This window comes from Gossypium hirsutum, chromosome D11 (assembly GCF_007990345.1).
Source record: "Gossypium hirsutum isolate 1008001.06 chromosome D11, Gossypium_hirsutum_v2.1, whole genome shotgun sequence".
Classification (NCBI taxonomy): Eukaryota; Viridiplantae; Streptophyta; class Magnoliopsida; order Malvales; family Malvaceae; genus Gossypium; species Gossypium hirsutum.
In genome coordinates, this window is record NC_053447.1 from 11,954,121 (window position 1) to 11,980,640 (window position 26,520).

Genomic DNA, 26,520 nt, shown 5'->3' on the forward strand with positions numbered 1-26,520 from the left:
TAGGTCAATATTATTATTTTTATAATGATAACGATAATGATAACAAAATTTGGAATGGATGAAAATAGTTATTATTTAGTTTATTAAATAAATATCTTTTTTTGAGATTTTACATTGTATTTCGATAATTTCTCTTCATTTACTAATTAATTTGCAAATTAAGAGATAATATATGTTTTTTTTTTGAGAATTTATACATATAGATACAATGCATCATAAAACAATCACAAATACATGTTCAGTCAACTATAAAGTAAAATCAAACCAATACAAAACATAAACTAAAAATTGAAATAACTCGAACTAAAAGTGATTCAAGGATTAAAACTTACACATAACAACAATGTATGGTATAACTAGAGACCCAACCATAGCAATTGTGTAAGGTAGGATTCAAACATGAATACTCAAAGACCTAGGAACCTACCAATGCTAAGGATTTATTGACAATGAATATTTTTTTATCAAGTATTTATTACATTTGTAATTAGTTATCAAGATCATACGATATAAGTTGATATTGCATATTTTATGACAATAGACCATGATAATTACAAGTTACAAGCTTCAAATTAAAACAAATTAATAATTTAGATTATAAGAATTAATTTTATTTTTAAAAATTATATTTAATTTAAATTCAGATCATTTTTAATGATATGTTTGAGTTATTTCGAATTTAAATTAAACAGGTTTGACAATTAAATTTTTTATGTGAAATCAAAGATCAGACTTAATTATTAAAATTTTGAATTCAAATAAAAACTGTGAGTAAAATTTTCTCAATATTTTCTCACTTTTCTTTTAATAGAAAATAAGGGGGACAATGATTATACCAAACACAAAAAGCGAAATTCAAAAGATTTCATTTATTTTTCTTGGTATTCTCCATGAGGCCTAAAGTTATAAAATAATATTTGTCCACACAAGATAGGGTTTTCAACATTAGTAAAGCAATGGCCTCCTTGTATTCTACATTTGTAGAAGAGGATCTAATACTGTACAATTTATATGTACATGGCCAGAAAAACTTGAAAGTAAGAAAATGGCATATAGCAAGAACCTGAATTATCGTTGGTAACCCACAACATGGCTGTTTCTTCATGTTTTGTAGTGTAGCATTTTGCGTTTCTTCAACATGGCAAAAGAAACTATGACCACCAGAGATTTTCGTGGCTGACAAACAAGATTCACCAACCATTTCAATTGGTTGCAGTATGTCAGGCTGTTATAGTCAAATTTTGTTTCACAGAAAACTCTAGGGATTCGACATTAACAACCTAGTCGGGTTTGGTATACTCAAGCAGCATGTGAGGTGACCTATAAATCTTCACAAGGGTCCAATAAAGGACTTCTTCAACTCCAAGCTCACCTTCTGCTCTTGCAGCATATATATTTTCACAGATGGCTATCAACCTAAAGCAGAACCAGATAAATGGATATCAAGGAAATAAGAAATGAGTGAAATAGCACTTCGTGTCTTCATCCTCTCTACCTGTCTACGAGTAAGAATATGAAACATTACCTGTCACAGGAAGGCAGGTTTTCAAACGGTATCCTCATTCTTAAATCGGAACATTGAAGCCTGATAAAGCGGCCAACAGCAAGCACAAAAGTAATGTAGAGACCCCAAATGCTGAACTTGCTTAGCGTGTCTCCAAGTATACCCTCTGTTGTTAATCAGTATTAATCAGTATGTTATTAATCAGTATGTTATTAGAATAGTCATAGAACATAAAAAAATGGTTTTCCAGAACTTAACGTGGTGGTGTTTCTTCGGATACTATGACGGCTGTAGGTCCTGTCAAACCTCCGCAGCCCCTTATATGAGATGAATCGAGATCATGGAATGACCACCACTCAGAAGCTGCACGATTGATAACAAGATCCGCACTCACTGAAATAGGTCCTGAAGTAACCTGTAAATTTTGGTTGTGTCAAAAAAAAAATCATGATTATAAACCTTTTACAACTACCATTGATTTAGGGTCCTTTTTCCTCATTGACTGAAAGATCAGTAACTTAAAAGTTGCAATAATATAGTGTCTAGCATTTTTAATATTAAGGGTGGGTTTGGATGGGCGATTGGGTGCGGTGCGGTGCGTTTAGCTTACTTTTTGTCTCACGCTAAAATATCGCTACAGTATCTAATCTCATCGCCACCGCTGTTTTTACACTAACCGCAGGTAAACGCACCGCCCATCCAAACTCACCCTAAGTCACTAAAAATGAAGAAACGCTACCACTGGAAAACAGGAAAAGAAAAACAAATGAAGAGTCCTTTGTACCTCTTGCTCAAAAGATCTGACTTCACCGGAACCAGTGACACGGAAGTATCTTGGATAAAGATTATATATCCTAAAGCTGATTGTAGAACCATTGAAAACCTTTTGGACATCTGAAGGTTCTGGAAGATCCTTGGAATCAACAGGTTTCTCATATTTCACGACTTCCTTGCCCTTTGGTCGTTCTCTTGTAAGCAGCCATGTAGAAGTTATAATCATGTCCATATCCCAGTCAAGGAACTCAATAAACCTTCTCTGAACTACATCAGAGACAAGCCACAAAATAGTTGCATCAGCTTGGCAGCATATCAATTGTATATCATTCTTATTGTAGGCATCAAAATTAACATCAGAATTGAGATTATCCCATTGGAGCTTTTCACAGAGTGTTGTCTGATACAAGGTCAACCTTCCACCACCAGTACTAATATCTAGTTGAAAACTTGCATCATTAATGGGATTTGCAATATTTGTCGGATTACCACTGCTGTACATCTGGCCGAACAGACGAAAATAAAACTTATTGACTGATCAGTTTATAGATGCTACTTCCGTCTAATCATAAGTAACAATAGACCTAGACATTCATAGTCGTGTATGACTTGTAGTAACAGCTTACTGATGCCCATAGGCACATTAGTACAATATCAATGTCATCACTTTCAGCAAAAAAATTGCAACGTGTTATATTATCATATTATAAGTGTAATATCACCCAAGATTTTTCTACTACTTTAAAGTTATGATTTATTCTATGCTTTATTTACATCGGGCCACAGTAAACAGCAAATAGAAAACAGCTCTGACAGAACTACAACCTTCAAAGTGAAGATAAAAAGAACTGTGAGCATATGAGGTATGCATGATACATTCAAGCTAAGAAGAAATGTAAACGAAAGGAATAGGTACTATCATGTATAATGATCTAGATTTTTTTTTTCTTTAAAAGAAGGGGGCATGAATTATTGGTAATGGGTCGAATTAATATATTAAACGTTCTTCACATCCTTTACAATATATCTTCACATTAAATTTTCCTCATTTCCATATTAGCACATCCATAAATTATAAAAACTGAAGCTTCTCTTTGGTTCTCCGGGCACAACAATACGTGCACTTTTAGAGAAAATCAGTAACTAATACATCTGAGAACATGAATGTTTATAAGGTTTCAAGCAGAAGATTGTTAAGTCCAGTATTTGATTTACATATTCAGTGGTGCTGGACACCGAGAATATGGGCACGCAAATTCATAAAGTTCAAAAATAAAAAACAGATTCTAGCAGACCAGGAATGTAAAGGACTAAGAAGCTAATAAACAAAAGGAGCCCCTCCCAAGAAAGTTTCTCAAATGGTTTCAAGGTAGGAGGTACTACACATAATAGCATATTATGTAAATAGTATATCTAGTTATGAAGTCCCTTACCAGCATAGGAGTCCAGATAACACAAATTAATATAAAGAACAGACAGATCCCATTGCAACACTTGGTCATTTTTTTTTGCTTCTGTCCTTGTCTGTGCGTAGCTCTATTCAACACCGCATCACATTTGGCAAGGTACAGACTTGCATTTATGTCTTCCAGCTAAGAAGAAAGCAACATGTCAGCTTGCAAATATCAGCAAGAAATCGATTCAATGAAAGATTGCTTGCTTAGCTCAAAACAACTTTTCTGTAAAAGTATGTAAAACAAAAATAAGTCTCAGGTAAAAGCTAGTATATATATTATTGTTGCAATAAGGTCATAGCAATTGACAATGATACTTCTTTGTTTTCAGAATAATTTCCCGAGTCCATTAACTTATTTGTTTCTGTTTCATTTTTGGGCCAGGAAAAGTAATCAGTTTATGGTAGTAATAGCATGCTCAGTTGAATGAAGCCATGCAACAAGCTCTTTTCTTAGTTCTGCAATTGTTATTTTGGGAAGTTCAGTATGTATTGTTGAAGAGCAGAATCGAACTTTCTTCACGTTCTCTGCCCTTGGAGAATTGGGCAATATTTTCTAGTTTTGTCTAAGTTTTTCTGCCTATGGTTTAGAGGTTTAACATGAAAATAAGGGCACAACGACAAACCCCCATTTAACTGATGTGGGATAACAAAAATTACAACAGAAACAAATGTACCAACTACCAGGGTAACAAAGTGACAGAATAATGAATAGCAAATAAATAATGGGGTAATGACCTAGCTTCGTATTATATGTCAGGCATCCAACCTAAGTTAATTGCTTGTTTGTAGAGAGTCATAGTCCTTGCAAGAAAATAAAATTCTAGGATTTTGATTAAAGAAACAACCTGCTGACTACTTTGGTTTATTGAAGGCATAGTAACTTTCTCTCACACACACACAAGCGAGCAGGCATCTTCATTATTCTTCAAATTAATCACAACTAAAACCAATTTTCTCCTTCTGATAATTTTCTTTTTTTAAAGAAAAAAACAAAAAAACTGTTTCTCCCTGGAGCCTCCAAAAGCCAGTCTTGTCACCCAAGAAACAAACCTAGATTGAGTCAATAACCCAAGTGCACATACTTAAGAAATAATCACTGTTAGAATTTTCTGGAACTCCAGAAACCAAAATGGTCCTAAATCTGTATGTTTCTGCCCCTTTAGTCTCTAAAGCTTAGCCCTTTCCCTACCCTAAAAAATTAAATTTCTCGACTCTAAGCTGATATATTACAGTTGGTGTATAATTTCCAGAAGGGCAGGCAACTAAATCAACTTGAATTTTAGCACACAGCTTTAAAAAAAGGTTACAGACTTACTTTGAGCCAGTCATACATGGTCAAAGATGTCATCGTGCATGACCAATCGAGTACACATCGTAATTCATAAAGAAATGGTAGAGCCCGATAAAGCCTATAGCCCAAGTAATTAATTCTTGAAACCCTGCTGGTCAAAAACTGCCAATACAAGGTGGCTTTCTGAGGAATTCCATGTCGAATTTGTACACCCTGAAGTGCTAAAGAAACTGCTTTAGCAAGAAATATCGCACGGAGTGCTAGTTTTCCAGCATGCTGGTCTGAAGGTTTCATCCGCCAAGCATACCTTGTAATCGAATATGTGAAGAGAACGAGGTTGAAAAGGTAGAAAATAACTTTTCCTGCTGCGAATGAACATAGATAAAGTACACGATCAACAACGATCAAGAAAAAGATGATCTGCATGGAAGGATTTGACCCAATTAGGATTTAGATCACAAGATATTAGGTACAATAGCCAAGAGAGCAGGCGAAGAAAACGATAACTTAGCCATGAGAAATACTAATGTAATTCAGGTAAGAATAGAAAGAAGAAATAGACTTACCATTAAGATAATTACGAACTCTATAGGAAATTGATCTTCTAGCTGATAAACATTTAAAATTTCACTGTTGTTCTTTATGAGAGATTGGTAGAACATTGCGACTAAGAAAAAAACAGTAAGATCAGCAACAAAAATGTAAGCGTAGAGATCAAATTCCCTTTTTCCACCACCAACTGCAGAGAGTATTTGGTAAGGGAATCCCATCTCTTCAACAAGCCCAGCATGCTTTGCCTTGCGAATTTCTTTTGCCACATCAGCTGCTGGAGTTAAAGACTTGTACCAATCTGCTGATGTGCATCCTGTCAAGCGAGATGCATAAACCACCTCAAAAACAATCAAAGCTACATTTTGGTTTTCTTGACTTCTTTTAATGCTTTGAACCTGAACCCTACTAGCAAATGGGCAATGACCAGAGATTTTTTTAGTACATCTTTCATCATGAACTATCCCGAGTAGTCGGTTTATACCAGACTCGACCCTTTCTGGCTGTACCCCATCATCTGGCCATAAGTGAACATCCATTGACAGTTGAACAAAATAAGGAGGAGTTTCTGCTCCCTGTATCAATGATTTCCAGTACCAGAAGAATCTTCTAGTTACCTGTTTCACCATATTTATTACATATTGGAGCAACTTTGACACCCTTTTGCTCCAGCTGTAGTTCACAAGAACCTCTTTTCTATAATGAGAACTCCTCCTATGGAAGTTAAAGTCAGTAGAGAACATCCATTCACCATCTTTTGCACTTATAGAGCTCTGTATGAGGGTAAATAAGTAGACAAGAAATAGAGGCAATGAACACACAACAAAAGATGACTTGATTTCACAAGTAGGAAATCCTATGTTACGAAGTAGGTCTGAATTGATACTCAAACCACAATGCTGGATTGCAATTTGGTACATGTACTGAAACAAAATGTAAGCCTCAGTGTAAATGAGCATAATAACCCAGAAGATATAAGTTGGTCCATTATTCACACATAGAGCATACAAGAAAAGAGCTGCAAGATACACCATAGAAAGCAAACCGAAGTTCCACAGAAAGACAAGGACGAATAAGCAGTAGCACACAACATTGTTATTAGACTGCATTTGGGACCATATATGGCATAAGATCCTTCCCAGCTGCAAACTTGTAGTATTGGAAATTTTATCAGATTGCAGAGAAGAAGAACGATTCAAATTCATATTCTGCATCTTTTGGCTCTCAGTCTCATCATATGCCTCACCCTTGACAGACGAGTGCTCATTCATATCAGAATCATCAGGTTTAATGTTCAAGAAATTGACAAGGTTATTAACAGCCTGATTTCCAATGGACTGTACCTGAGAAACACCATCACCTAAGAGGTGTACAGCAGAAATTAAAGGATTGTCCTTTGATTGGCTTTTCCCCCTTTTCTCTGTATCGAAAATAGCATGATCAGCATCATGCTCAATTTCGGTGATCTCACAAGGTCTATGTTCCATGGAATTCTTTGGAGATTCCACTACTTCAGGATTTTCTCCTTTAATACAAGCAGCACATGCATGTGCTTCAGGAGGGGCTACAATATCCTCCTTAATAGTTTGCTCTCGCTCCCAAAGAGTGCTTTCCTCTTTGTCAGGAGGCCCAATATCCCTATTTGAAGTAAGAGAAACACTCCTCTGTAGGCTTTCATCATCAGGAGAAACATCACTCAGACTTGCAATTGAGTTCATGTTATGAAGCTGTATTTGCAAGTTAAGCATCTCAGATTTCATCTTCTCCACTTGCACGTTGCGCTGATGTTTCTTCTCCTCAGATTCACGACTCTGTTGTAACTGTGCAGTTTTCCATGCAGCTTTTTTCTCTTGCTCGCGTACAATGGCACCAATTTGCTCTGCTTCAAGATATCGTGACACGTAATCAGACTCTTGGGAGGAAAACATATATGACTGAAGGGATACCAACATAAAAATGATAATCTCAACAAGTACAGATCTGGTATTAATTCGAAACCCATAGTCATACTTATAAAATCCAATGACATCGTATATGTAGTTCACAGAGTTGCACTTCCCAGAACTAAACTCCCCTACAAAAGGAGATTGATAGGCAAGAGAAAGAACAATGACCACGGAGTTGTAGATACGCAAGAACTTGAACATTTTATTCTTCTTCTTGAGAATTTCAAGCCTCATCCGAAAAAAAACAAGAGCAAAAGCAAGATAACCAAGGTGCAGAATATCATACTCAAGAGTTCCAGTAATCAAAATCAGTACCAGGACAAGGTCCAATAGATGGCAATAACAATAAAGTCTTACGTAGTCAAGAAAAGTCCACATGCTTTTCATTTCAAAAGAGAGATCTCGCCAAACAAATAAATTTTTATGCTGAGACATCATTTTCCGATAGGTTGACTGCGAGAAATAGGATGAGTGATCTGCATGAAGTTTGAAACTAGCCAGCAGAAAGACCAAAAAGTAGCTGATAAGCATTCGGGGATCATCAATGATCAGTCCTACAGGTAAAGGGGAAATCATTAGCAGATGATAGAACTTTATTTGAAGTGCAATTGGTCCAAAATTAAAACTGATAGATAAACTTGGACTGTTGACACTTGACAGGAATAACACCACCTCTTCCAAGCAGAAGTGAAAAAGCTAATTTAGAAAGCAGTCTAAAAATCGTTCTAATCCCCGCATGAAATACATATACCATACTTCTTTCTGACAAAAAAAATAAAAAAGATTAAGACATGTACAAGTAGATTATAGGATAATAATAAAACCAAAATCATTAAAACAAGTCAAATTTTCTTCTAATAGTAAAAAGAAAAGTATAAACTGTCCTTTCCTTGTCTACCCCATTTAAGGTGCAATTATAAATCGATTAAGAGAGCAATACCCAGCCAACAGCTCCTGCAATACTGGAAATATGAAGCTGAGTTATTCCAGCAGTCATGGCAGCGGATTTCAGTCTGACTCTGTTGATTTGGAGGAAACATACTCTTCCAGATGGCAATATACTCAAGGATGAGAATGGAAGCAAACAAGAATACAAGCACTGGCCATAATTTACGTATTATCCAGCGATTCAAAAGAACACAAGCAGCAACTAATGCAATATATAGCATAGATAAGGCATTCAACAAAGCGAAACTTGCAAGAAGCAAAGCAATCATATTAATCTCAAGACCAAGAAGGTTAAACATGTTTTCTATCCAGAATTTCAAATATATTTTTAAGAGAGCCTTCTGAGTCTCGAATCTTTCTTCTCTTAGTGCAAGGATCCTCTTCCTGTTCCACTTGTGAATCTCCTTGGTACTTCCCCAAAAATATCCAAATGAAAATTTTCTCCCACTGCTAACCTCAGAGCCTCCTGCTTTCGAGGATGCAGGACGAAGCGCTTGAGATAAAGCAAGGCTCAAAGATGCCCACGAACTGTTTGCTGGTCTGGCTTGTCTTATAGGTACCGTTCCAATAGTAGATGGTTTATCTTCCCCATTAGACACGAAGCCATTGGTGAAGGCATCCTCTGCTGACAAAAATAAAGGACAAGGTTCTTCCCACTTGCCTTTATTTGAAATACCGGTTGGCATATTATCCAACCAAAAGAAGACATTGTACTGAAGGACACATGCAGTAATTACCAGCACCTTTCCCCTCAAGGCCGATTCTACACCCCAAAATCCCAGCTCATATACTCGGAGACCCAAAATGAGTGACAGATCAGAATGTTTTTGCCCTGGAAACATTCCAGCTTGTTTACCCCACATCTGAAAAAGATACTCTGTTGTGACCAGAAATCCAGTATAAACTAAGCATGATTTGGATGGGATCCGAGAAGCCTTAGGTAAAGTTGAACATATGACAAGGCCAAGTAGATACAAGAATCCAAAAGCACAAATTGGAGACAGAGACGCATAGAATAATGAGACAAACAGGATCTTCTGGCTGTGCCAAATCAGAAATCGCTTGGCAAAGCCAAGTACCCCAGAATCTAAAGGATTGGAAAAATTAGTCCTGTAGTACTTGTTCTTCCTCCTTTCATAGCTATAAAGTTGCATCACAATTAAAACTGCTAGAGATTGCCAAATATTATCCAACAATGAAGCTTCAGATTCATAACCCAAATAAAAGTACAGATCCATAAATCCAGACAACCAAATCCTAAAGCTGGTAAAACTGCTTAAGCTATAGACAAAAATGAACACCATGACAGCATATGTTTTTAATGGAAACCATAAGTGCCTTTTTGTTCTCTCACCAAGTTGTCTTCCGATAATCCAAACAAGAAGAAGGAAGATGTATCCAAATGATATATAGTTGGGTGTCACCATGAAAACTGTAAGAAGAATAGTCAGCAAAGCGATGTAGGTTCCACATGATCGATATATTGATAAAAATTTCTGCCCAATTCCACTAAGGAATGATGCTATCGTTCTCTCTGAAATAACATAAAAAAAAATACATACACAATGCTGTCAATAGAGCTGTAGTGCTAAAAGGGTACTGGAAATATTGGTTTACAGATCAGTAAAATCACCAACACATTAAAACAAATAAAAGGGCTTAGATAGAGTCTTATTGAAGATTTCTAGAAGTACAATTTCAAGAGAAAGCAGTCATATCAAAATCAGGGTAAGAACCAGCTACAGAGCAATCTAAAAACATTCTCTATCATGTTTAGATCCATAAAACCTGCTAATCTTAGTCATACCAACTTCTTTTAGTTTCAGTTTGCTATAACCTTTGAGCGTATTGTCAATCATGCAAAATATCAAGTACTCTATCCAGAGTATGATCACAGATATGCAAATAACATTGTCAATCATATTACTAAGTTTCTGACACATTATGAACATAAAATTTACATATTCATTTCACATAAGCTAAAACAAAGGACTATTGGGTAAAATTTTCTTAGCATAAAGGAGATTATACCATAAGAAGGATTATCATAGCAGAAGGATGTGTTTGGGGATACATATACTGACAAGAGGACAGATTTGTTTAAACCAGCTCTCAAGATGCTGAACCCAACAGGAGGACAAGGGGTGTGCTGCACAATTGCTGAGAATGAAAAAAGCACCTCAAACCCATGGTTATGTATTGCACAAAAGCAACCGAGCAAAGCTATTTCCAGAAAGTTCCACGAGCTGTGATGTTTAAGGACACCTGAATCAATTTAGAGAAGATAGTTTACTCCGTTTCTCTTTCTTGGGTCAACAACAAAAAGCCCTGAAGAAAGCTAATTAATAGCCAATAATCAAATTAACTGACCTAAACAAAAGCATACCTAACTGCGACATGATTTCAAAAATTGAGGAGCATTTTTGCTCCAAAGCATTAGAGATCAAATCAATCTGAAGAAGGTACAATAATGCGAAGTGAGCTTCACAAAGAAGAATCAGAGACCGGCGTATATTTCTGCTGATGTTGTGGCTCAAAAGATAGATCAAAAAGAAAATTACTGAAGCAGAGGTAAGAACATAAAACCAATTAGAAAGTTCCTATAAGAACATTGGAAAAAATCCTTATGCTAAATTATTATTCTTAACTAAGAACTAGAACTGACAAGGTTCAATAAAACATACTATATATAGCATGGATAAATCCGGGTTTCATTGCTATGATAAATATCAGAGCAAGCATGATAGCTCGAGAACATTTTCGCAATCCCCATGCAATTGTAGCCACAATGAATACCTTGGTCTCTCCATCCACTGAAAAGAGATATGAGGAAGTGATTATATAGATTAAAATATAATTGTCATCCTTTTGTATCCATAAGTAATCTCAAAATAGATAAGAATTAGGAAGGACGCAGTCTAAAGACTATACCAGAGTAGTAGACATAATTAAATAAAATCTTAGAACATAATGAGTTTTATCTGCTGTCAGGAAGTGAGGACATGAAAACAAAATTTTCGAATGATATCTTAACAGAAAAATTAACAACTCTTCAAGCTCGCTGTTGTAAAATAGAAATCTCACTCTGTAAATGCACAACTTCAGAATTACGTCCCTGCTGAGGAATTCTAAAGATATATTTGGATTCCTGAAGACAACCTAATAATGGTCCTCTCATGCAAATGCCAAAAGAGAATTCAATAGCACTCAGAATATAGATCTTCATACCTTCCCCAGGAGAGTTGTTTGATGATAGTGCATCCTTATCAGATAAGTAGACGAAAACAGAGTTATTTACAAGATTACCCAAAGCAACCAAAATTCCTAGACAAAATTGTGCAAGCAAGAAAAACCCTGGTATGGGATAATGCCAAAATCCAACCATCTCCCAAATTCCCATATCCTGCATGTGCCCAAACATTGATAAAAACATAAGAAAAATGAAATTTGAACTATTTAAATGTATGATAATGAAGAATTTGGAAACCTCCAAAGGAGAGAGTACCTTCCCAAAATTCCTATTCAAGAATGCAAATGCTACATTGAATATATAGGTACTAACAGCCCACGAGAGAATGAAGACAAGAAGGAGCCCATTTAACCGGTGTAAACGAAACAGCGAAGGAAGGGCATACAGAATGTAGCCAACATATGCAAGTAGCCCAAAAGCACATATACTTGCAAAATGAAAACTCCAAAAGGAAAGGGCAAACAAGGATACCTGTAAAAAAATTTCCACTAACAAATTACATATAAACCTTAATATTGATAAAATCAAATAAAGACCTAGGAGAGTTTAGCAACATCTAGTAAAAGGTAGCAATCATACTGGAAAACCATAAGTGAAAAAGTTGATGGTGAAAGTCCGGAAAGCTGCCTTTCGTAGTAAAACATTGGTATGCCGTACACCAGATCTGGAGAATTAGCTATACTCATTATAGAACTCAAAGGAACCGATTGTTTAGAGCACGAACTTTTCCTTTTTCTCAAAACAAAGAAGCAGAAGCACAAATAGTGCACGAACATCTTGTGTGGTGTAGTTTATCAAAATGAAAACACATATGTTGGTAAAAAATCAGCAAATAAAGCTAGCCTAAAAGAAAACTGGAATTAAATAAATGCTGGAAATTCAAATTTTCAAATTATTCAAAATGATGGCTTCTCAAATATAATTGTGATCCAATTCATAATTTTGAAACAGAAAAGTTGTCCTTTTTCTTTTCTTGATATGCTATCACTCACGCCAGCATCTTCTTTTCGGGAAAACTCTATTCAACATAGAAAAGCTTGCTCAATATGGTACAGCATAGATATACACTTTTAGGTTAAGGATAGGAGAATTTCCAGAACAGATATAGCAGTACAAATGGTTGTTTGAATTAAAAAGCTACTTCTAGATTAAAGATGCAAGAAAGGAATAAATCTATGAATAAAACAAGTACCCTTGAGTTTGAGATTATGGTGTATGCATAAATCTTTTCTCTGTCCTTTTAAGAATTCGAAGCAGATAACACAGGAATAATCAGAAATAATATATATATGTATGTATGTATTTATGTATGTGTGTGTTACCTTGATTGACGAATGAAGAATGAATGCTTTGAGGGAAGTAGTTGCTCTGTCAAGTTACTTTCTTGCATGGACATGATAAAATCCATTTCCTCCAAATCATATTTGACATAGGATAGCTGCACTACAAGTTGGAATGCTTAAATAGAAGAATTATACACCCAGACCAAAACAGTCAATAAATATATAAAAGTTAAACAACAGTTTTAATGTAAGACCACATATAGGAAACCCAAAACTTAGCAGATGTGGGATAACACCACTTAAGTGACACTCTCCCCTCACGTGTAGCTCACAGGGCCTACATGTAGACAACCTCACCAAAGCTCATCAAGGCTCTGATACCATGTTAAGCATCCAACCTAACCAAATGGTGGTAGATGGAAAGACTTGACTTTAAAAACCCAATATTCAATAGATGTGAGATAACACCGATTAACAGTTTTCAACAAATATGCATAATTCATATGCATATTGAGAAATTAAAGGAAAAGGAAAAAGAACACTTCAAAACATATTAAATTTGTAATATCAAGAAAATACTATATCATAATTCATAAGGATAAATGTCAGACACAAGATAGACCACAATGAAGTAGCTTGCAGAATCCAAAATTCTAAGAAGAGGGAAGAGTGTTTTGCACTTCATTTAAAGGTTCAGATAGAACCTTACGGAATCAAATCTATAGTAATACAACTCACACATACCATGATGTAAAAAAGTACAAGAGAAACAGCAGAGCATATTTCAGGCCACTCAGATGTTGAAGATATTTTGAATAGACCAACAAAATCAGCAATCCTCGGTAACATATCTGAAAACTCTAAAGGGATCTGGTACACATAAAGCAAGATGATGTTGAAACCTGCATAAAGCTGGAGAGCCTTCCAGAACCTAGAGAAGAAACTACCAGAACGTAAGCTACTTAAAGTATTAACAAATTGTAAAAGCAAATTCATTGAAGAAGATAGTAGATGGAACACTGGTCGGTAGTGTGCAAAAAGTGTAGGCAATCACCTGAATAGTCCTAGAAAATTGCTTGTCAAAGACCAATCCACTAGCCCAACACAACTACTAACAAAAAAAGGCAAAGAAATCCAAGAGGGATGGCTAATTCCCGCAACCAGCTGAATAGGAGGTAGAAGCAAACAGGAAGTAACTCTAAGATGGGAACCTTTCAAGAAGCAAACCACGGAAATAATTCTATCAGTTCTAATTTAAATATAAATATGTAGGGTAATAAGCAAAAATAAAATAACAACTACATCTGTGATTTTTAGAAACTGAAGAGAAAACAAAACATTAGGAAAGAAATTATTTAAATTCAACTTTTTTATCTTTTTCCTTACTGTAAGAGACCCACACAAGTACCAATTCCTTTACAAAAAAGAAGGCTTAACGGGCACTGAGATTTATATGTAAGAAGTATAAAGCTGACTGAATTCAGCTAATCAGGAAGATGATTTCAGTTGTCTAACCCATGAAATAGCACCTATCAGGCTGACACCTTATGTATTATTTAGTTCATTCTGAAAATAAATTGATATCACCAATTTTTCAAGGATGTAACTCATAGATATTGTTGGCAGATTAGACAAAAATGATTTAATCCAGACAAATCAGTTTGGAAGAGTTTGTATTAATTAGAAATATTCAAACTCTCCTTATTTGGTTCTTTAGATTAGGATTAGATTTATTTTTTAAATAAAAAGCAGACTTGATTGTTATCATAAGTCAGCATCCAGCCTATATAAATGTAATTCTGCCACAGTGAATAAAAACATCCTAGATTGTTTCTTTCAAATCTGTTTTCAGATATAGCAGAGCTATAATGCATAAAATACAAAGCATTTGTGCTTAAGGGAAACTCAACATAGTATTTATTACCATATGAAAACTTAACATCTGACACTATCATATGAGACAAATTGTTGTTTTAAAGGTTCTAGTAGCTAATTCATAAGCATTCAAGTAGGCTACACAGCTCAATAATTTCACCCCCAGTCCAGAAGGCAAAAGAGATATATTCCTAAGGTCACAAAAATGTACTACCATTGATCCATAATGAAAACAAGACTTTGCAGCTGCTTTAGAAGGGAGTGATTGGGAGGAGAGGTGTTGAACATGATTGAATCACTAACAACGTGAATAAAATCAGCTCTTGCTCATATCCTCTGCATGATAAGCGAATCACAAAACATGCATATGGATTGGTTAAATGGATCCTTTTCTGGGGTGGGGAGAGTACATAGTGCAACAATATAACTACATGAAAAACAATTAGAAACGTAAGGATATACTTACAAACCTAGACGTTCGATAGCGGTTAAGAAATTACTCCAACAAGAACACCGCCATTGGACAAGACCAAATCTGTTATCATGTATATCAAGCACAGCAACAATCACCACTAGCAGTTGTACAGCCAAGAAATAAATCACAGTAGGAGATTTCCAAGATTGGATTCTGCAAAAGCATGCCCAAAGAGACAAATTAACAGATATGCAGAGGCATTGAAGGGACAAAGGAGTTAGAGAAAACAAAATATATTCTTACATCATAAAACCAATTAGTTTCATCCACCAAGCCTCTCCTACACTCTGTTTATAACCTTCAACCGCCCATACAACAAGATATACAGCTTGTGAGGAAAAAACAAGTAGGGAAAAGATGATAACAGGCCAAAGTAACAAATATTGCCTCCGGAAACGAAATCCTACAAGAAATTAGTCCCATGTTACTTTTTATGAACTGATGACAACTTCAAATAAAGCATTAAATGAACAATGATCAGAAACAGAAACTAAGCTTTTAAAGTGCAAGAAGTCTATAAAATATCTCAAACCCATTTTCTAATTTTCTTAAAATATGTATCAGAAAGACTTGGGATTATGTTAGCATCGAAGATTGTTGCCACTGAAACTTCAATTGTGACCTTTGAAAAGTTCATTAGAAATAAACTTCAGCAAACCGAAAGCACCAACCAAATATAAATCTAAAGCAAAAATGTCAAATAAGTATGACCCTGATGAATTATAGACTATTAGAACAGTAGAACTGCAACAATAAAGCAAAACTTTACAGCAAATTTCCATCGTTACCTATTTTGGGTGCAGCATACTGAATAAGAAGGAAAGCTATCAAATCAACAAGAGAGATCAAACTCCAATTGCTCAATGCAGCTTCAAGAAAGGAAAAACAGGTCAAAACCAGTAATTACTTAGATGGCATAGCACATATATAGATATATATATCTGTATGGGCCTATGCTAAAAAATTTGAAGTTTCTAGACAGAAACTCAGAAAAGATTACAAATGATAAACTCGACAGTGGGTTAAGATTTTTCTCCATGTGAGTCTTCTATGCAGACCCTTTTATCAGTAAGTTCTCTATTTACAGCTCTCTGAGCTTCTATTAACTAAAGTAAACTCTATATGGTAACTTTGCTTAAAACCAGGTCTCAGAGCCCATTAATAACCAACCCGCACCTTGGCAACAAGAGTAACAATGAAGTAATTACTTTCGAGTGACTTTAAACTAATAGAACACTTCTACACTTGTTATCTTTTAAGGTTTCTAGTGAAGAAAATCAGCTGATAAATAATATGCAGAATTGTAAAAGAAGACTGGTTGATTTACTGGGTCACAAGCTAGTTTTAGACTAGGTTCAAATATCCATGAATAATATTTCACTGATCTCAAAACTTGAAACTTATCCAGGTGACTGAATTATAACAATAGACACAAACTCATAGAAGTAGCTCACATAAATGCGTACACATAATGGATTCCAACACGGAAGCAACATTCAAAAACGAAGTGATCTTAAAAGGAGAAAAAATATAGTAAATTAAAAAGAAACTTTCATTCTCTTAGATATAAAGATAATCAATTCTAAAGGCAAAAAATGGAAATTTAGGTAATGAGAATAAGTAACAAAGCTTACATACCCGTTAGAAGCAGCAGAGGCAGGAGAAACCCAGCAAGAAAATTTCCCATGAGATTTCTCTCTTTAATACCACCAACACCAGATCACATCAAAACAAAGCCAAAATCCGTTCAAGGGTTTTTCAGTTCCATTAAAATCTACGAAAACCCATTTGGCTCCAAATCAAAATTTTCCGGGAAGAAAAATTGGATTTTTGAATTGACACCCAAGAAAGTTCAAGTCGTGTGAAGAAACGGAAATTAGTTACTTGAGTTTCAAACATTATGAGTAAAAATCAAAACGTGAAAATCTCATCCAAAAAAATATAAATATTTATATTTATAAATATATAAAAAAAATGATTTTCTTATGCCCTAAATCTCCATAAACATGGGAAACTACTAACGGCCAACTACTGATCCTAACAGAATAATATCTCGCATTCATACGAGGAAACATAACGTAGTTTGAAGCGGGTTTTAAGGCAAACTGAGCCGGGTTGGTCAGAGCTATGCAGTACAAGAGCCAACGGTGTCGTTTAACAGTTTGAGAATTTCTGCATTTTTCAATGAAAATTGTTAATCATTCAAAATGTACTCGTCCAGGTCAACGCCTCTTTGCACCGATGGCGTTTCAAAGTTCCCTTTATCCTCTTCTTCTTTCAATTTCTTAAACAGCAACAATCCCAAGTTTCCTCGGCAAATACACATCAAATGAAACAGAATTCACTAAAACATCAGAAGAACATGATCAATTGAACATCATTTATGCTGCATAGGATTTTGTTAGAATTTGAGTGAGTAGCTTCAGCCTTCAGCTTACGTTGATGGTTCATATTTGAGTGCAGAAGAAACTGACCTCTAAACAGTACATCAGAGAATCACGATATCATGCGTTGATGCTAAGGTTGAAAAAGAAACAAAGGAGGAGCCATGTCAGTGGTAAATAACACTCGAAAGAATGGAAGTGGAAGGAGAAAATGGAATGCAACCATGGCCACAATGCAGCCAACTACAGCTAATGGTTAACCTCTGCAATGTTCTGGCCTGGACAGCTTGGTCACCTGTGGCTCGTCAGTCACCACTTGCTGGACATCTTACATCTTACTCTACTTTTTCTTTTCACACTTTTCTCAAAGAATAATCCCTGCAAACCTTATGTTGTTGGATAAAACACCATGTAATACAAGTTTACATATATTGCTATCCACTTGCGTAAAATTAATTTAAAATTTGAATTTCTATGTCTAAAACAGTGGAAGAATTTACAGGACAAAGAAAAGAAAGATGACCTTCCTTTATTTAGGCCTAATAATTGCTTTTTGTGACTAAATATGATACGGACAATTTGCTATTATAATTGAACTTCTTCTTCTTTCTCTCTTTCTATATTAAGCATAAAATGAGCAGACTTTTGCCTGGTAAAAAATCACTTGAAACTTCTATGCATGTTATTGACAAAGATACTTCATTCCTGTAAGACTCAAATCCCATTACAAGTTTCTTGATTGAAAGTATTGTAGCAACATGTTCTCATTTTAGAAAGAAAAGAAGAAAAAATAAAACAAAAGAATAAAGTTTCAGCTATGATTTGATGGTCTTGAACATAGGTTTTTTCTTAAATGTAAACAATAATGCTCATTTCCAGTTCATTACAGGCCAACCCTAGCTTGCTATGGTGATGTTTCTATTAATTTGTTTAAACATTTTTACCTAATAAAACTAAAATTTCTTACCCTAAAAAAAACTAATATTTCAGTTTTGTTTCTGTATATAATATGAATAATCTTAGATGATCTTAATTTATATTTTTCCTTATTGGGAAAATGCTTTTTAGTTTTGAATAAAGTGACTTTAAGGAAAAATATGTAAACAACTATAAAATTTTATCCACCAAAGAAATACAAAAATCAGAATATGGGTTTTATTTTATTTTATCATTTATTTGGTTTGATTTACACCTCTGTTGTTTCCTTTAGAGTCCGAGGATTCTTCTTTTCCTCACATTGTCTACCAAATTCCCTCCTTCCCATGTCTTAAAATGTAAACAAAAAAACAAACCAGGTTTTCAAACATCAGTTCATTGTTGTCGTACATTCAACAATGGTTGATATTCTCTCCCCTCTTTGCCCCTGATTCCCTTCCCTACCGCACCCTCTCCATCCATCTAAGGCAGGATGGTCGCTCTCCCTTTCCTCGGCCGCCTGTCTTTCCTCCTCCTCATTGCCACCACTACAACCACTGCCTTTGCCATCGGAATCCACCATGGCAGCATCATCCGGAAACCTTCTTCGGGTGTTTCAAACTTTAGGGAGGCCCCTAAGTTTCGCAACGGGGACGTTTGTGGGACTAATGCTTCTGAAAGAATCCACATTGCCATGACATTGGATGTAAACTACCTGAGGGGCACCATGGCCGCTGTTCTCTCCGTCCTCATGCATTCAACCTGCCCCGAAAACACGGAGTTCCATTTCCTGTGGGGAAAATACGAGCCCGAGGTGCTCGTTAGCATCAATTCAACCTTCCCTTACCTCAACTTCAGACTTTACCACTTCGACTCCGACCGTGTTCGTGGCAAGATATCAAGGTCTATTCGCCAAGCATTGGACCAGCCTTTGAACTACGCCAGGATTTACCTTGCCGACATGCTACCACCAGACGTTAAACGTGTTTTATACTTGGATTCCGACCTTGTCGTGGTGGACGATATCGTGAAACTCTGGGAAGTTGATTTGGAAGGCAAAGTGTTGGCGGCACCAGAATATTGCCATGCCAATTTCACCAAGTATTTCACGGACTTGTTTTGGTCGGACAAGGAGTTGTCTAGTACATTTAATGGAAGAAAGCCATGTTATTTCAACACTGGAGTCATGGTGGTAGATGTTGATAAGTGGAGACAAGGCGGGTATACGCCGAAAGTGGAGGAATGGATGGCGCTGCAAAAACAGAAGAGGATATACACCTTGGGTTCATTGCCACCATTTTTGTTGGTGTTAGCTGGTAATATAAAAGCTGTTCATCATAGGTGGAACCAACATGGACTAGGGGGTGACAACCTTGAGGGTAAATGTAGGAGTTTGCATCCCGGGCCTATTAGTTTGTTGCATTGGAGTGGTAAAGGGAAGCCTTGGTTGAGACTGGACTCGAGGAAACCCTGCGCTGTTGATCATCTTTGGGCACCGTATGATCTTTATGGCTCACCAGATCACTCTTTGGAAGAATAAGGGAAACTGAGAACTCCAATCCAGTCTTCTTTTAACCATGGCCACAACAAGCCCTTTAACTTTTCATTCTACATATATTCCCAGAACCATAACTTTGAAGTCTCAGTAGGAAAGGGATAAGATTATGTTTCGATAATAAATAAATAAAAATGAGAGGGGGAAAGAGTGAGTGAGGATTTGTATATTATTTACTTATTGTTTTAACATCATGGTTCCTTGAAAGATACTTGCAAAAATCAAATGCGTTTATTGTATTATAGTGCATGAATGAATGTTAATATCATACATTTTAGATTTAGCCTCTACCAGAGTTCCCATGTATCTCCGAATTCAACAATTTGTTGCTTTTTTCTATTTCTTTTTCCTTTTCATCTGTTAAGCATTTCATTGTATTATCCATTAGAAATCAACTAAGAAACCAATTCATTATTTGTCAGTAACACTGGTTGTCATGGTTTTTGTTATAAGGTGGATCTCAGTAAAATCTGGCATATCAATTTCTAGCAAAAGTTAATGACAGATTAGTCAAAATCAAGTCATTTATGTGCGTTTGTATATCCAGGTCAAGATATAAAATAGATAACCACAATCTGTAAAAGAAGATTAATTATAAATGACTGATAACTTAATACAAAATTAATGCCTTGTCAGTAGAGCTAATTCACACTCCAACTTAAAAAGCTTAGCTACCTCTAGAAAAGCCCTACCATGACATTCAACAAGTCCTTCACGAATTGATTGAACCTAAGTTTGCTGTGAAAAAGAAAAAAAAAAATGGAGGGGAAAAACAAACCAACTCTTACAGTACTTCAGCTGCATGAACAATGCATTCAACAGGTTATATTGCTTTTGCCTTAGGGCTGTCTCAATCTTAACTTATACCGAATTTCCCTTCAATGTTGATACCTGGTTCAGAAGTTGATTCTGCTATATGTGTCTCAGCAGGAGGCAATGCAAGCATGTTTCCTTTCTGGGCACGCGGTGGAAGGTGCTTGGTAGGCTTTCTCGATAGCATATTCCAGGGCAAGAAGACCCCAGTACCGCCACAGGGAAGTTTTTTGGGGCTCATTACCATTGGACTCACAGGAGTTAGCATGACAACAGGACCTCGGAGGACTCCCAGTTTTGGCATCATATCCAATGCTTCATAGCCATTAAGAGCTCCGTTGGACATTTCATATGGAACTGGCACACTTGGTTGCCATAGTGGCATTGCACCAGCCTGGGGAACAGTTGGTGGTGAATGGCCTTGGTTGGTATCAGGCCGAACTCGGAAGAATGTAATGCTAACCCTCTTGCTTGGAGATGGGCACATGACATGTCTTGCCATGTCAGAACTGTTTCCTCTCATTACTAAAAGGGATCTGCAGAATATGTTACAAACTTGCTTGTCAAGTAAGAGTTATTACCATAAAGAACACATACAAAGAGCCGGAAACACACTTTGAAGATAAACATGATCATTCTAAGATTTTGTTGCAACCAAAACATCATGGAAGTGCTAACGTACATAAATGAGAAGCTGCTCCGTTTAATGTTAGTTTTTCAAAGTTTAATGCTAGCTAGCGATATAATCAGCAATGGAACATCACTCTAACCAATCTAGAATAACACAATGTCACTCCGACACTCAAAGTTTGCCTCATATTCAATAAGGAGTGAGCTCTGAAACAGAACTTCCAGCATTTTTAATTCCAATCCTAAGCAGTTTCATCAGTATCATCTTTTATCATGGTTTACCATTGGTGGTTTCATTTTCAGTCTGATATTATGCCTTCATATCAAACAAATATTTAAGCTATTTCCACCAATGCAAATCAAATATAAAAGCATACCCTTCTTTCAATGGAAGTTGGAGTGCCCCTCTATACTTCCCTTCACTATCACTCACAAGTGTGCGGCCAAAAGCCATTGTTGATTCAGAGAGGAGAAGAGTGGAGATGGGTTGGTCCAAATGTGGCGGTTTAAGAAATGGCTGTGAATATTCACCCTGCATTAAAGACACATAACTATATCAATTCTGTCCTCACTCCAATTTTAATTTAAGACCAGAACCAAGATCGCATATCCACTACAACAAATGATGGGGAAATGGGAAGAATAAAGCAGCAAAAAAGTATACCTCGTCAAAGAAGTTAATGATGCAACCATTTGGTTTCTTATATTCAGGTATAAGTTGCCACTGGACCAGATGTTTTATAACACCTTGCAGAAGAGCCGGGATTGGTTCTATATTGACTGTAAAAACATGTTAAAGAATAAAAAGAAAAAGTAAATCTGAGAGCGCTTCATTGCGCCAGTCATCTCCTCTTAAGGATAAAAAATGAAGACACTACTATAGAATGCAAACCATATCATTAATTCATACTGGTAGGTCTTACTTGTCGGATTGGACTCCTCTCTAACGTGTCTAAAAATAGGAACACCAAGCTGAATCAGCTCTCGCTTGTTGCCTTTAATTTGTTTGTTGAATAAAATGAAAGTCTCACCTGCAGTTATCCAGAAAAGCGAGAATGAATCAGGAAGTTCAGAAACAAGGACTTGACCAACAAATTGCAGTAGCCATCATTTATTTTCTAAACAAATTCTTCAATATTAGTTTAAAAAAATATACTAAGTTAAGGCAATCAAAAGGTGCAGGTAATGCTGGATACTACAGATGTGATAAACAATTGCAAATTGATGAAAAAAAGGGTAAAACTGATGATTGTTAAATCCCCTGTATTATACCTTCTGAAAACTCTTCAACCAGTACTACTGATTAACATCAAATTCCCTGTATAACTTCTGATAATTATTAAATTGATCAAGCAGGATACATGAAAGATTATACCTTTCCGAAACAAAGCTACAACAAAAGGGATTAACTATTTCAAGTCATCATTTAAATATTCAAAAACAGGCTCAATTTGGCAAGGCTTTAAAGTGGGATTTTGCACCTGACAGCTCCCCGTTATGGCCGGCAGATCTAAGCTCACTCACGAAGTCACTGAGCTTAGCCAGCTCTATATCCGTGAACACTTCCTCATACAGCTTCAGTCCTTTAACAACATTCACCTGCATTGCAGTACCAGAATTCATTTTATATATATATGTTTTCCCTCTAATTATGTTTCTTCACTATATTGTGAAAGGTGAACTCACCATGTGGCCTTTTACATGCTCCTTGGCGGAAAAACCATTTGTCAACTTGATCTGAGACGGGCGTGCATCGCATTCTTCATGGTTAGAACAAATGTCAATGTTTTCCTCAACATGTTGAACTTCCTGAGATCCTGCATTGCCAGAATAAGTGAATTCAACTATAATTATAGAATGAAAGGAATGATAGGGTCAAATTTGAATTTATTGTCACATTTGTCAGATCATAGACAAAACAGCATATGAAAAACACCAATCTCTCAGACAAAGTAGCCTGTTCTGTCATAGTAAAAGACCAACCACATTTTCCCTTCTTTCATTCTTTTTCAATAAACTAACCTTCTATAAAAGGTTGCTATCTAAATTATTAGTCTAGTACTTACAAAAAGTTAATTGTTAAACAGCATGATATTTGAAACGCAAGTTAATGTTATACTAGGCAATAATTGAAACAATTAAATTAGGTAAGCTTGGCAACTCCTAATCTGTCATTTCAGAGGTGGAGCCGAGTTGTTATCTTTATTACCATATTGGTTACTAATTTTTATCACTCTAGTTTTAGTCTTTTAGAGGCTAAGCTAACAATCATGTAAAGACAGAAACTCCAACTTGCCCCATGTCGGATAGCAGAACCGGATATCCAAACACCACTGGTTTTCTTTTTGTTTCCCCTGACACACCAAAAATGAGTTGACCCAGCTGGACTCAGAAACTCAGTTTGGGAATTGGGAATAGACTTGTCTGAAAACTCTATAGCTTCTTTTATTACAACAAAAAATGTCAAACAAAAAAAAAAAGCAAGAGACCCAACAACAACCACAGCCACCACCCCAAGCAAGGCCCACGTGAAATCAGCGAACGGCAGCAGTGATGTCAACCATAAAGATCAAACGGTTAGGATCAGACGCCGCCTACCATTAAAATCATTGCACGCATCTCAAGGCAACGACCCTCCAAAGATCAACGTACTGAGAATAACACTGTAACATGGAGTGCTGCTGCAGCTGACCTTTATTTTTTCATCTCTCTTTCTCCATGCCTTCACCTCGAAATCCTCAAAAACACCCCACTTAAACCACACGGGAAACATATCAACCATATATTATTACTACTACCGTCTAAAAGCCGAAAATTTTAATAAAAGATTTCAACTTTGTTTAGAACTATATGCTTGTATATATTGAGCTCGTGAATGGTACGACATTTCTTTTAAAGAAAAGCGTGAGCTTGAAAAACCTTTGTTAAAGGGGCAAATTTTATGCAGATGGAATAGGGTAAAACGACATCCATCATCATCATTGGACCCCCAATCGTCCAATAACAACATAAAACAAAATTCTAAATTCTAACCTACCCCCTTCGTTGATTTCAAAGTCAGGGGGAATTTTGGAAAGGCTTTGGAAACTTTGAATAATTTATCCGTGGAAAAATGAGTTTTTGTTTGGTTCCTCGGAAAATGGAGGAAAAATAAGGTTGAATGCGTTTGCTTTATACCAACATAAGCTTTCACTTTCTCGCTTTACCAAACACATGAGATTCGAGATTCAACGCCTGAGGCCTCTCTGCCTTTCACGTAGCCAAAGAAGATGCCAAAAAAAAGGTAATCTTTTGATTAAAAAAGGAAGGAGATTTCAAGAATTCAAGTAATGAAATAGAGAAGGACCGGATCGGATCGGATTGGAAAGAAAAAACTGGTGGCATGGCATTTATTGAAGGAAACGGAGCTACTTTCGTAAAAAAAAATTAGCACAGTGACTGTGATAAGAAAAATCCCAGTAACTCGGCCCGAAATTACGTCACGAATTCCAACAAGACAACTCCAAATTTACACAAACGCGCACGAAAGGTAAAAGCTTTACCTAACGATCAAACTTGACAATCAAACAGACAAGCAACACGTAATGAATATATATATAAAAGAATCAACCTTTACGATCGAAGTGATATTTGTTTTTCTTTTGATTATGAATTTACCTGAATCAGTAATATCACTGTCAAGGGAATCTTCTTCTTCTTCGCCGCCAAGTTCTCCATTTCCTTCATTTTCCATGATTTTCTGGGAAACTTTCTCTTTCTCGTCATCCAAACAACCGCCTTCTCCTTCTCCTTCTGCTTCTCCTTCTTCTACTCCTCCACCACCACGTGTCACGTCCTCCTTGCCGAATCCGTCCCCTCCTACGGTCTTCTTGTCAGCCACCTTTTTCAGCTCCTCCGCCACATCAGCAATGGAGTGGTACTTCTGCATCTGCAGCACCGGGATCCAGTTCAGCCTCCTCCTGTGGATAGCCGTGAACACCGCTTCGTACTCCGACCCTCCACCACGACCTCCTTGAAGTTGCGCCAAGTGAGCGCAAAGAGCATCGATGATGGCATTGGCCGCCGCGAATTCTCCTCGGAACCAAGAAATGATGGTGTCCTTAGCCAACACGTCAGAAACCGCCGGCACAGCTTGCACCAGCGGCACTATGGCAGACCCCACCGCTTGAGCCCGTTCCCTCGGCGATGCTGGCCCCGCCGCCATTGGCATCTCTCCCTTTTTTTTCTACTAACTCTACCCTTTCCGCTTAACTAATCACCACTCTAACCAAATATAGGGAAAACCCGCGACACTTTTTCGTTTCGGATGCTCCGAACTATTGGGTTTTTGGAGAATTACCAGTCAACCGATATTTCAGCTGTTTCGTTGAGAGAGTGAAGAAAAAAAAAGAGCTTAAAAGCAAAATGGTGGGGTGGCTTTTGGTTTGGTTGGTGTTGCAGCCGAGGTTGGTTTATAACATGTTTGGAAATTTCAAGAGTGACATGTCCGTACTTATGGGGACCACGGGAAGGGGTGACGTGGAGATCTCTGTGAACAGATGACGTGGCATACCCAAATCAACGAATTTGTTAAGTTTTACGCTAATTAGTTAGTTAATTCATTCATTTTATTTTATTTCCTAATATGATGAATCGGTGATGTAATATTTTATTGAAATAGTAATAGTTTTATAGAAAAATAAAAAGTTTTTTTAATTAATGGAATTAAAATTTAAGGATCACTTTTGGTCAAAAAAAATAGTTTAATAGGTATTTAATGGGAAAAACTCTATAGTTAGGCGCCAATTTTTTTTATAATTTATGACTTCACTAATATATTATTTATATTATTAATAAAGTCTTTAATTAAGTTTTGTAACGAGTTAAGTGCTA

The 26,520-nt window shown here is 36.3% G+C and overlaps 3 protein-coding genes across 7 annotated transcripts; 1 reads left to right on the plus strand and 2 right to left on the minus strand.

Annotated features, from left to right (window-relative positions):
* Nucleotides 1-850: 850 nt before the first annotated feature.
* Nucleotides 851-18,182, minus strand: LOC107912401 (piezo-type mechanosensitive ion channel homolog). 5 transcript variants are annotated; one of them, XM_041106054.1, is made up of 22 exons: nt 17,997-18,182; nt 16,990-17,868; nt 16,140-16,220; nt 15,595-15,754; nt 15,347-15,504; nt 14,056-14,212; nt 13,746-13,932; nt 13,041-13,156; nt 12,298-12,382; nt 11,974-12,189; nt 11,553-11,871; nt 11,153-11,281; nt 10,855-11,028; nt 10,500-10,733; nt 8,461-10,002; nt 5,592-8,074; nt 5,050-5,445; nt 3,712-3,870; nt 2,289-2,780; nt 1,763-1,919; nt 1,526-1,670; nt 851-1,416 (listed from the first exon to the last, which is right to left on the minus strand). In XM_041106054.1, the coding sequence occupies exons 2-22, from the start codon at nt 17,036-17,038 to the stop codon at nt 1,281-1,283; spliced, it is 7,575 nt and encodes a 2,524-aa protein (XP_040961988.1). In that variant the 5' UTR covers nt 17,039-17,868; nt 17,997-18,182; the 3' UTR covers nt 851-1,280. The 5 variants fall into 5 exon arrangements, with proteins under 5 accessions (XP_040961988.1, XP_040961989.1, XP_040961990.1 ...); XM_041106055.1 differs by having other exon boundaries at nt 11,697-11,871; nt 17,997-18,179; XM_041106056.1 differs by lacking the exons at nt 15,595-15,754; nt 16,140-16,220; nt 16,990-17,868; nt 17,997-18,182 and adding an exon at nt 15,091-15,212 and having other exon boundaries at nt 15,347-15,487.
* Nucleotides 18,183-18,955: 773 nt separating this feature from the next.
* Nucleotides 18,956-20,377, plus strand: LOC107912404 (probable galacturonosyltransferase-like 4). Its single transcript, XM_016840573.2, has one exon. It carries the CDS (start codon nt 19,144-19,146, stop codon nt 20,188-20,190), a length of 1,047 nt encoding a protein of 348 aa, XP_016696062.1. The 5' UTR covers nt 18,956-19,143; the 3' UTR covers nt 20,191-20,377.
* A 404-nt stretch (nt 20,378-20,781) lies between these two features.
* On the minus strand, nt 20,782-26,084 carry LOC107912403 (RNA demethylase ALKBH10B). Its single transcript, XM_016840572.2, has 7 exons — nt 25,306-26,084; nt 23,335-23,465; nt 23,130-23,247; nt 22,572-22,679; nt 22,313-22,428; nt 22,026-22,180; nt 20,782-21,554 (listed from the first exon to the last, which is right to left on the minus strand). The coding sequence occupies exons 1-7, from the start codon at nt 25,856-25,858 to the stop codon at nt 21,062-21,064; spliced, it is 1,674 nt and encodes a 557-aa protein (XP_016696061.1). The 5' UTR covers nt 25,859-26,084; the 3' UTR covers nt 20,782-21,061.
* Nucleotides 26,085-26,520: the final 436 nt, after the last annotated feature.

Bases quoted from the DNA above. Each gene is read 5' to 3' on its own strand.
- LOC107912403 (XM_016840572.2), bottom strand. From the start codon at position 25,858: ATGCCAATGGCGGCGGGGCCAGCATCGCCGAGGGAACGGGCTCAAGCG. The intron at 23,466-25,305 runs GTAAATTCATAA...CTGGCAATGCAG, and splicing joins CAGTGATATTACTGATTCAG to GATCTCAGGAAGTTCAACAT. The intron at 22,429-22,571 runs GTAAGACCTACC...ATGTTTTTACAG, and splicing joins AGAGGAGTCCAATCCGACAA to TCAATATAGAACCAATCCCG.
- LOC107912404 (XM_016840573.2), top strand. From the start codon at position 19,144: ATGGTCGCTCTCCCTTTCCTCGGCCGCCTGTCTTTCCTCCTCCTCATT.
- LOC107912401 (XM_041106054.1), bottom strand. From the start codon at position 17,038: ATGGGAAATTTTCTTGCTGGGTTTCTCCTGCCTCTGCTGCTTCTAACG. The intron at 12,383-13,040 runs GTAACACACACA...CTAATTCTCCAG, and splicing joins TTCTTCATTCGTCAATCAAG to ATCTGGTGTACGGCATACCA. The intron at 11,872-11,973 runs GTACTCTCTCCT...GGGCACATGCAG, and splicing joins TGAATAGGAATTTTGGGAAG to GATATGGGAATTTGGGAGAT.